The 12,009-nt window shown below is 37.3% G+C and overlaps 1 protein-coding gene across 1 annotated transcript; it reads left to right on the top strand.

Moving 5' to 3' along the window:
- The first annotated feature begins 6,396 nt into the window (after nucleotides 1–6,396).
- On the top strand, nucleotides 6,397–11,645 carry cabp5b (calcium binding protein 5b). The gene is made up of 6 exons (XM_034540096.1): nucleotides 6,397–6,623; nucleotides 8,130–8,160; nucleotides 8,278–8,421; nucleotides 9,021–9,130; nucleotides 9,281–9,428; nucleotides 9,905–11,645. The coding sequence occupies exons 1-6, from the start codon at nucleotides 6,573–6,575 to the stop codon at nucleotides 9,931–9,933; spliced, it is 513 nt and encodes a 170-aa protein (XP_034395987.1). The 5' UTR covers nucleotides 6,397–6,572; the 3' UTR covers nucleotides 9,934–11,645.
- Nucleotides 11,646–12,009: the final 364 nt, after the last annotated feature.

Below are 12,009 nucleotides of genomic sequence, written 5' to 3'. Positions count from 1 at the left end.
CCGTGCTGTTGCTCTGAGGCTGGTCGCCTCTCAGCGGTCCTGGTGCTCCCGTGGTACGGTCCGTGGTTGGCGATTGTGTCCTTCCCGGCTGGCATGGTTCTGCAGTGTTCCACCTCGCAGCTCCTCGGGCTCAACGGCTTCTCTGCTCCTCCGTTCGTCTCGGCCATCAAGGCGCTCGGACTCCTTCGTCGGCCCCGTTGCATCCACAGAGCCTCCCGCGGAGGGTCCTGGCCTGATCGCTGCACGCTTTCCATCCCTTCCCTCTGGTCGGCCGAGCGCATCGCTGCAGCTCGTCATCACAACAACAATCTCCAAGAGCGAGATGGTGGCACGAAATCAGGAACTGTTACAGCTCCCCCACCACCCTCTACACTTCCTGCTGACTCCACTCCCCAAAACCGGACTGGTACACTCCAAGATGTCGTCCTTTTATGCAGTTCTTTGGTTCCCCTATTTTAGTTTGTCTGTTCTGCTTTATTTTGTATTTGTAATTTTCTATTCCTCTATTGTGTTCATTGCCTGTATGGCATTGTCTCCTTTGCCTCATGTATTTTCAGAAATGTTTACTTGTATTGATGTTATGTTTCTATGTAGAGCACTTTGTAAACCCTGTTTTTAAAGGTGCTATATAAATAAATGTATTATTATTATTATAATTTCCAGGGCGCTAGACCTAGTCATTTACTTGCCATGAGAATCAGGTCAAGTGACCATTTTTCAGATATTCCTGCTATTAAATCTTCAGATGGCAATATCAGAACTGACCCTGTTGAAATAAATAAATCTTTTCAGACATTTTACTCTTAATTTGAGAGGTTGCTTTGGATAAACACCACTGTGACGGATGGTTAAATCAGCTTGACCTGCCCAAATTATCAGTCGAGGAATCAGCTGACTTAGACAATTTGGTCACTATAGACGAACTAAGAATGGCAGTACAGAGTATGCAAAGGGACAAATCACCAGGTTTTTATGGGATCCCCCCTGAATTTGATGTTACTTTCTGGGAACAGTTGGGTCAATTCCTTCTTGACATGATTAACTTCTCTATTGGAAAGGGTGAATTCTCAAGGGATGTTAATATAGCTCTGATATCCTTACTCTTGAAAAAGGATAAGGATCCTACAGAGTGCTCTAGCTATCGTCCTCTTAGCCTGTTAAATTCTGATTTCAAAATATTTGCTAAACTCCTAGCCCGTCGTCTGGAGTCTCATATGTCAAAATTAATAAATTCTGACCAAACAGGATTCATAAAAACGAGATTGGCAGCAAATAATGTTAAACGCCTTCTCCACATTATTGATTCTGCAGAAGACAGTAAGACACCAATGTCACTTCTCTCTCTAGACGCAATGAAAGCTTTTGACAGACTTGAGTGGCCATTCTTATGGTCAGTCTTAGAGGTGATGGGCTTTGGTAACACTTTCATTGGCATGATTAAAGTCATGTATTCTAACCCTTCGGCCCGAGTCTTAACAGGACGCACCTTCTCCTCTTTATTCCCCGTTCCTAGATCTTCACGCCAAGGTTGCCCTCTGAGTCCTGCATTATTTGTCCTCTCCCTTGAGCCTCTGGCTCAAGCCATTCGCCAATCTGTTGTGGTGTCACCAATAGGCATTCGAAATATGCAGCATCACCTCTCTTTGTTTGCGGATGATGTGATGGTCTTTTTGGAAAACGCCTCTCAGTCTCAGTTCCACATCTTCTATCCTTATGCGAGGAGTATGGAAGCTTATCAGGCTTCAAAATTAACTGGTCAAAGTCTGCTTTACTCTATCTAAACGACTCTGCTTGCAATTCAATCATCTCTGCCAACATCCCAATTGTTAAACAGTTTAAATACTTGGGTGTTGATGTTTTTCCTTGTTTAAACAAGATTATCAAGCATAACTACTCTATTGCTCTGAACAACATATTGAAAGATATGGAAAAACGGATGAGTCTCCCCATGTCTATTCAAGCCTGTATCTCTGTGGTTAAAATGAACATCTTACCCAGGATTAATTTTGTGAGCTCTATGCTACCTCTTTCTCCTCCTTTTGATTACTGGCATAAATTAGAGGCAGCGGCCACGACTTAAATAGTCTACTCTACACAGGAGAAAGGAGAATAGTGGTCTTTCAGTTTTGGTCCTTTGTCTTAAGGCCTCTTATTACATGGTTTGACCCAGATACCTCATTGTGCTGGCGTGCTTTAGAAAGTGCTATGACAGAACCATGGTCACTTCATGACGTTCTTTTTGCCAATATCTCTAACAAAAAGTGCCAGCTGCGCTTTGGCCCCGTTGTCTCTCATCTTATCAAAACCTGGAGATTGGGTGACATATTGCCATATACCATGCAATTGGCATACACTTTCTCCACTATTCAACAATAAAGCACTCCTGATTGGTGGGAGGCCTATAACCGCTCCGCATTGGGAACAGAGGGGGGTTCATTATCTAAAAGACATTTTTAACGAGACTGGCTTGTTATCTTTTGCTGACTTACAAAATGCATTCCGTCTACCACGTTCCTCGTTTTTCTTTTATCTTCAATTAAGATCAGCACTCAAGGCATATGTTGTGCCCTGGCGGAGATCTTTGCCCATCCATCCTATCCGGAAATTATTTACAATACAGGCAAAAAACAGTGGTATGGTATCTAAGCTCTATCAGTTTTTGGTGACACCTGGCCGCCTCAGCCTTCCTATTGAGAGGGTCTGGGAACGTGATTGCCCAGACCTGGTCACTGATTTTAACTGGCATGATGTATGGTCTAGCATCTCAGAAGTATCACGCAATCCAGACCATCAGCAAATTCACTACAATTTCATTCATAGGACATATCTCACCCCTGTGAAAATGCATCACATGAAAGTAATTACCAGTCCTTTATGCACTTTCTGCCCACTAAACACTCAAGGTACATATCTTCACATGTTCTGGGATTGCTCCCCTGTTTGTCAGTTTTGGAACAATATTGCATCCAAGTTATCTGTCTTGATTAATGTTACTGTGCCTGTCACTCTCAGTGTTTTGATTCTAAATGATCTGTCAGACTTTCAGCTCTCTAAAATTCAAATGCGTGCTGCATTTTTTTTTTTCCAGAGAATGATTGCAACTCGTTGGAAACCACCTCATGACTTATCTATTCGAACATGGAGGCTTTCCTTCTTGGATGTTATATATATGGAGATCTCAACAGCTCGCATAAATGGAGCATCAGAAAAGACTTTGGACGCTTGGGTCAACATTGCTGATTCTTTGAAAAATATGCTGTAGATGTGTGCTTATAGCCCCTTACTTCTATTTTCACATGTGTTTGGTCCCTGTCAATGTTATTAGTTTATCTGTCTGTCTCTTGTGTTGTGTGTATATGTATGTCCCCCCCTCTTCTTTCCTCTCTGTTTCATGGTTCTGAGAGACTCCTTTTGTCTCAGCATAATGTTTGTAATTTGAAAGGGCACCATGTCTTGGTGTTCCGCCATCCTGTGTGATTATGCTAAATAAAAACATTTGATCGCAAAAAAATTATTAATTATAAATAAAAACATACCTAAAATCTACATTTATATAGTTTAATGAGGTTAATTTCATAACTCACCTGCAATGTTTAATTTATACAAATATATACAGTATATATATCTTTAGATTAATTGTGCTTGTGGAGGATTTCAATGCTATTGTTCTTCAATTTACACGAGTGAAGTGAAAGCAAGAAAATCAAAATTAATATTTGAATTAGCTGCAGCTGTTTTTTTTACTTTTAAGGGTTTCAGTATTCAAATTTCCGCTGTTTGAAACCACAGACATACTGAGAAACGTGGAGCCTCCAAAAGAAGAAAAAAACTACTTAAGAACTGAAAGCTGAGATATGCACAAAAAAACTGTGGTAGCACACAGGAAAACATCTGCTGGCATGTGTCAAATAATATATATGAAAGTGCTCTTTTATATCACAAGTAAAAAAAGACTAAACAAAACAGTCGACAACTTGGACAGTTAGGTGAGTGTGAAGTTAAAAGACAGTTTCTGCAAGGTTTGAGGTTGAGTCTCAATCTAACTAAAACGAGTAAAAAGAGACTCATGTTAGACAGTTTGCAAAACAATTTAACGACACAAATTCTGTTCATTGTTCAGTTTCTGCCTTTTCTGAGGAGCCTACATTCATATCTCACTTTAGAAATGTTTCTTTAATCCCAAAAAATAGTGGTTTTCACAAAGTGTTCACTGTAGCTTTATCGTCTAATTTTCTTGGAGTACACAGGAAGGACTTTCATCATGGGAGATAATTGGGGTAAGAATGAGTACTCTGTAATCGTGCACAGCTGCTCAACCTACTCCCCGTCACTTTGGCTCTCAAGCACAAGATGACATTTTGAGATTTTAGATGTTTTTGGGGTGATTGGATGGCCTCTGTTCTGAAAACTGTGCAGAAACCCTCCTGTTGTCTATATATAAAGTCATAAATCCTTTTAATGCCCAAGGTCTCTATTCTGCTGTTGTACAGTTTCATGAGGCTGTGATTATCAGAGAGGTCACAACAAGTCTTTTTATACAGTCATTTTATAATAGCTGCCAGGCTATGCAATGCTGTTTATGTTTCTCTTGTTGATGCCTGGGACTTCTGATGAAGATGTATAAGGCTTGTATGATTCAACTGTGGTGCATTTAAGCAAGTACAGTGGTAATGACCTATTTGTACTTATTAAGTATGATTGGTCTAGGAAAGGCGAGGCCCACTTGGTTTCTCTGTGTCCGTCGACCCATCCGACTCCCTCCTGCCCACCAGTAGTCTTTTTGGATATTATAAAAGTACATCACTTACTCTGACTGTTGTTTAGTCATGTGAATGCATTTGATTTGTGTGTCCACCACAAATAAGGCTCCTAATTTACTTGGCATTATTTTCTTACACAAAAAAACATATCATTTATGCCTCTGTACAAACCAATATATGGTGCATGAACTGCATGATGCTGGGCTGCCAGGTACAGACACTGCCACACACCTCTGGTGGGTCATCAGCGATGATTAAGAGGGAAACATTTGTTATAGTCCACACATTGTTTTTTAGGAAATCCCTACGTAGCTTTAACACATGTTGTCTTCTTTCATTTTGTGTCCTATCAATCATTATTTAGCTATTACACATTTTTATTTTTCCACAGTTTAATAACGTAACATAAAATGCATCACACCTGGCTTCCAAAATAACAGATGGGAATATTATTAACCAGTAGCCTACATTGTTGTAAAACAGCACATGTTGGTAGAAACCATAGAAAAGAGGAAGTCATAAACCGCAACCTCTGGACTGACAAGGAGACAGGTGGTTGACAAGAACTGCAGGGACTTATAGAAAATACCTCAATCCAATTCACCACTGTGATCTAAGTAAATTACGTGTATAATCAACAAATATACCATAACAGCACCTCAACAGATATTAAACATTTGTAAAATGTCATCGTGCTACTGTGTTATATGTGACATGGTTTCTTTAAATGGACAAAGCCTATTCAACACTTTACTCTTTCAATATTTCAAGCATAAGGATGATATAACTCTGAGTGAAATACCACTTTTATTAACAATTATTTTACAAAAGAGGTCTGTAACTTACATAGCAAGAGAAATCCCGTCTGTGTCCTGCTTGTGATGTCAGATATTACTGACCCTGCTAATACATACACATTGTTGTTGTCATGTTGTGTAATCAAAATGCTTGTGTGCTCATTTATTTTAATCACAGGCTTCTCATGCAATACAACAAACAATTCAGCTTCAATGTGATCATTGTGTGTAGATAATATCTTCTCAAATTGCACGGAAGCTTTCATTTTACCAATGCATATATGGTTATGCAATAGGCTGATGATGTTTATTCTCATATGAAAATACAGCAAACAAGCATTCTGAGTGCATTTCATTTTTCATTTGTTAATAATCAGATAATGCTGGGAATAATAAACAACATACAATAATAGCAATTGCAATTGTAGGCATGTGGTTCACAATCCTATTAATACTAGATTTCTTTCCCTCTTCACTTTCCCATCTGTTGCATTCCGTTTGGTTTCATTTGGTGCTAATGGATAAAAAAGCTTTCAGACAGTCATTTACTCAACAGACTGCAAACAATAAGTAAACTCAATAATAATAAACTTGCGTATTCTCCATTGGTTTCCTTTTGCCAAATAAATCTAGATTGAAATCCAAAGATAAAGTGAGATACATATTTGTATTATAAGTTAACAGTATTACATTACAAAACTTCTTGTTTATGACATTTAGATGCATTTAATATTCATGAAATTAGAGTAAATGCTTTATAAAAAAGCACAAGTAATGTTGGACTTTCTATATGAAATTGTGTATATGTACAGCATTAAGCTTATCTTTCTTTTCTAGCCCAAAGCTGCAAAGATAATCCATATGGGACCTCATCCCTCCTCTCTGGCATATGCAGCTCACTGCTGATTCCGATTTGCACACAGACACAGGCTCGCTCAGAAAACAACAAGCTGGATGATATCGCGGCATATAATCTCAAACACAAGTAGCCACGATCTTGACTACGGCCATCATCATGAGTATTAAACAAGCCTGCATCTTTCTCAGGAGCGGAGCGAAAAGACCCGTAAGTCAAAAAGTTTTTATGGTTTGACAGTTTATTATTTAATGGTAGTTGTTTTTTTACTAATAATAGCATGTGTTTAGATTAAGACTTTTCTGAATCTCAAATTAATTAAGTATGTTTATATCATGATTATCTTAAATAAATAAATCCTACTATCAGCTGTTGATCAATTATGACACAAATATTGTTTTGTTATTTTGGTCATCCTTATATGGTGCTATTTTAGATTAATCGCAAAAGAAACTTACAAGAATAGTCTCGTTATGGACTAGAGGTGGGACGGTAAACTTTTTTGCATTAGTCAAATATATTGGCACTCAAAATTTTGCACATCAATTTACATTTTTTGGCAACCGTTGCTGTAGTTCCCACAGTGCATACACTGTACATATGATCTGGGATCAATCAGATAACATACTGCACGATTTTAAATATTTTAAGCAAGCACATGGCATATTTACCGATGTTAAAGGCACACAAACAGTAATGTGTCTGCACACTATTGTCAACCCATATTCACACCAGAGATCAGAACCAGCTTTATATGCCGATTATGCACATACAAGGAATGTGACTCATTTATTTTGTATCTCATGTACTTACACAAAAATATAAATACCAGCTGGAGACAATGACAACTAAGCTGGGCTGATAAAGATAAAGAATACATATTACCGGTATTTGCACAAGTAGTGAAAAATATGTGTAAGTGTTTTTTATAAATATATATAGACTTATTTATATGTAGATATATAGAAAAACACTTGTGACCAACAATGACATAAGAAAAAAACAGTGTTTGATCAATTGTAAACAATACAGCACATTAATGTGTAAGATCAGAAACAGCAGTCTGATTCATATATATGATGGTATATATAATAGTCCAAGATCTTGTAGATAAAAGTGGATACAAAATGTTAATCCGCATCGATATTCAGAATTGTTCTAATGTTGCAATATTCAAACTTAATGTTTCCAAGATTCTAAATTAATTACAAATGTAAATTCCGAACAATATGTTTCAGAAATGAATAAAAGTTTTTTTTTAAATAGTTCTCAATTATGATGTAGTAAAATGATATACTATAAATGCATGTGCACAAGAATACAACAGGGGAACAACAATGTGAAACCTATTCAAATTATGAAACTTTTGCAATGTAAATATTAAATGTTCATCAGAGAACATAATGGTTCTAGTACATATTCTGATGCTATTAAGACACTTTGGGAAATCATGTGACATAATAAACAAAGGTACAATTAAGTGCACTTTAAAAATTTCAACAAGTGTGTTTTGCATGTTCTTATTCCACAAATACTTTATATTTCATATGTAATACAGATCTTTATATTTGTGTTTGGAGCTAATAGGAGGAGGTCATTGCCTTGACACAAAGATTATTGTGGATATAAAAATGGTTGTACATTTTGTAGTAAACTACTGTCTATAAAACATTGTAAAATTATTTCATATTTATCCATTTCATTATTGTTCTACAGACAAGAACTCTTACAAACGATGAGATTGAAGGTAACGTAATTTCACTGACTGGTTTTCATATATACTTGTGTTGTATAATATGGTTCACCTTTTTTTCTTTTTTTTGTCAAACGACATCTCGTTTTTTTGTGTCTTTATGCTCTTCAGAGTTACGTGAAGCTTTTATAGAGTTTGATAAAGATAAGGACGGTTTCATAACCTGTAAGGACTTGGGGAACCTGATGAGGACCATGGGTTACATGCCGACTGAAATGGAGCTTATAGAACTGAGTCAGAACATCAACATGAATTGTGAGTAATGTGCATCATTTTTTATCCTTTACCAAAATGTGTTTCAAAATATGAGAAGAAAAATCTCCAAGACTAATTTATTGGTTTGTTTCAGGAAATGTGTATTTCACGCTCTTCTTAACAATGGTCTCCTGAGACACACAGCATATTTACATATTAGTTTTCTAAATTAGCCGACCAGTTGCCTGTAGGAATAATCACAAGTATATTTCATCTTCTGGCTTATCAATTGTCAGTGGGTCACATTCATTTTACAGCAAGATATCATCTTGGTTATTTATCACATTTGACAGATGAATGTGAACCATCCTATGCACATTTATGAAGCATTCCACTTGACTGAGCTTTTTAATTAAGTCAGATATTTAAAACCAAGTAGATAAATGGCCAAAGGAAGTGGCATAAATGTGTTTGCATTTATAGTCAAAGTGTTCCTTGTGCAGCAGAGTGGAATGCAAGGTATTAATGATTATAGCTAAAAACATGCCATCTTTTGAGGACTTCACAATGGTTTTACAGCACTAAATCTTGTGTCAGTTGTGTTCTCTGACTACTGCCTGCTTATGGTTATATTAGTTCCGTCATTTGTCTTATTACAGTGGGGGGACGGGTGGACTTTGAAGATTTTGTGGAACTTATGACCCCCAAGCTCCTGGCTGAAACTGCAGGGATGATCGGGTTGAAGGAACTCAAAGACGCATTTCGAGAGGTGAGCTCAATTCTCAACTTGTTGGTCTTTGGCGCTCCATGGTGGATATTAAATGAACATACTTTAAAAGCTCAAATCTGGCAAAACAGTATGTTATGAATGCAATATGAGTCTGAAATGGCCAAATGTTGTTCTTTCCCTCTCCTTCAGTTTGATTTAGATGGAGACGGTGCAATCACAACTGAGGAGCTGAGACTCGCCATGACCAAGTTACTAGGAGAACAAACTAGCAAAAATGAAATTAATGCAGTGGTCAGAGAAGCTGATAAAAACGGAGATGGAACAGTCGACTTTGAGGGTGAGATACAAGCGAACACAAACAGTATTAGACTTTTTTTTATGGCCTTGCATTATCCTCCGCTTTCTAAAAGTTGAGTCAGCTGAGTGGCTCTGTCTAACACAAGAGTTGAAGTAACACATTTAATCAATAATATTTGGTAAATGGCTACAATTGAAAGTGTTTGAGAGAAAGTAGAAACGCTCTGGTATTAGTTGGCTCATTGTTGTATGGTTCACTGTCATATCTCTGAGCTATGATTCATGATATTAGTTTCCCCTTCGCCATGAAAAAATCTAGAGTTAAAATAATAAGTTTTTGTTCTTGTTCATACATACAATAATAATAAAATAAATATTTGTAAAAAAACATATGTAATTTTCCAGGTATTTACTGTATGCATAATTTTGTGTGAGGAGTTTTAATAATTGTTCTCAGTTTGCTATGAACCTACTAAACAATGTAGCCGTTTAATAGCTTGTCTATTCTCTTTACAGAGTTTGTGAAGATGATGTCGCAGAAATGAGGACAACAAAATTAATGGTTGACTGTGAATGAAGAGGATGCCTATTTATCTGATTATGCTTACAGCCTACTTATTATAAATAATGTTACTTTTTTCCTGTTATTCAGGTGGCATCTGCCTCCTACACAATCACGTGGAGCTCATTCATTTTAACTTAGCAAAAACGTGTTGCTCTTTTTGTTAATATTTATGCAAATTAAATTGTTAAACAAATTGAATGATAGCTCTAGACAGCCACAATCTCAAAGGTCCAGTGTGTAGGATTTCAGGGAATCTATTAGCAGAAATCTAATTTAATGTTCATAACTATGTTCTCTTTAATGTATAATAACCTAAACTAATAATTGTTTGTTTCCGTTAGCTCAGAATAAGCCCTTCATATCTAAGGAGCCGGTGATTTGCAGTGTCCTTTTCCTACAGTAGCCCAGAACGGACAAACCAAACACTGGCTCTAGATTACATAACCTGAAGGCCACCAGTTCTCTGACACGCTTAGGAAGGGAGGTTGAGCAGAGGGGTATTCAGTTGGTTGCAATCTGCAACCTTACCACTACATACCAATAAATCAGCACACTGGCCCTTTAAGTTGTTCGATATTTCAGTTCAGCAAATTTGAAAAGTTCAGGTCCCAGGTGCTGTCCCACAGAGCAGTGAGTCATTGTCAACCAATTTTAGTTTGAACAAATAACACTTGAAATTAGATGTCTGCGATGTCCAGCTCAGTAGGAAGCTGAAGTACAGAGAGTCTCGTCAAATCTGTTTCAACAATTGTCACTGTGTTGTGGAGATGTTGTGCCTGTGCTGCAGTGTGGACTGGCCTTGGAGAACTATAGTAAAACCAATTGGTATACAAGTGTATTTGCTATTTAAAGATAACATGCATAAAATGTGTCGACAGGCCCGTGTCAGTCACAATTACGACTCGGCTGTTGAGTGCAATGATACATGAAAGCATTAGCCCACAAAAAGTAGTAGAACCAGAGTTCTGCAGGGACAGAGTGGCAGGGCGGAGGACCAATCTTTCATTAAAAGTCTGCTTCTGTCATCCCTGGCTTTTCCCCACCAACTCTTAATCACATTGGGGGAAAGGGGAAATGAGAATTCCATGACACCTTGCAGTAGATAACAATGTGTGGGAGAATAAACTATGTGCATGCTTTTTTCCTAAGCATGATCAGTGTGTATTGGGTGTGGACAATGACAACAGATAATCATTGATGCAGATCCTTGCTTTCTGTAGGGAGTGTCTGCAGTGAACTGAATCTGATCCAAAAGACATTATCAATCAGCTGAGAATGTTCAGCAAAAACAATTAATGTTTTACACTGCCTTTAGTGTGACTTCAGCCCTGACCCTGGAATACAATCAGTGACACTTGGAGAACATGATCTCAGCAGGGCCTTTCCTCTACTGCCACCTCTTGACCTCTCATGCTTATGTCTCACTAGGGTGTAAAAACAGCCCACCATCTGCTAGAAGTTTCTTTAACACTGTTATGTGTGGTGGAATGTGGCTCGGTACATTTACTCGAGAACTGTCCTTACTTTATGATACTTGATTCGTGTTTCCATGTTATGCCATGTTTGTACCTCTATCACACTACTTTTTAGAAGCCAATATTGTAGTTTTTACTCCACTTTATTTATTTGACAACATGTCACTAGTTGCTTTTCAGAATCAGATTAATAAATGAAAATATATATCAACAAAAATGTGTTATTATTTCATTAATAGTTTTTTTGCCCCACCTTTATCAGCTACAACATCAGGGATGCATCCACATTAATGCACGACTACTTATACTACTTTACTCATTGGTATAGATCTTTCTAAAAATGCAATATTCTGCAGTACTTTCACTGCTATATGTCAGTATATTTTAATGCCACGTACTTTTTCTTAAGTATGATTTAGAATTGTACTTTTAATTGTAACAGAGTAATCTTACACTGTGGTATTGTTAACTGTACTTAAGTCAAAGATGTTAGTATTTCTTTCACCACTGCATGGTATTTACAAATGTGTTTTCTGGAAGTCTAAATTCCCAATGACCGAGTTTCGACCAATACTTTATTT

Source organism: Cyclopterus lumpus, chromosome 8 (assembly GCF_009769545.1).
Source record: "Cyclopterus lumpus isolate fCycLum1 chromosome 8, fCycLum1.pri, whole genome shotgun sequence".
NCBI classification, from domain to species: Eukaryota; Metazoa; Chordata; class Actinopteri; order Perciformes; family Cyclopteridae; genus Cyclopterus; species Cyclopterus lumpus.
Note: the sequence above shows the minus strand (reverse complement) of the source record. Positions and strands in the feature narration are given on the sequence as shown.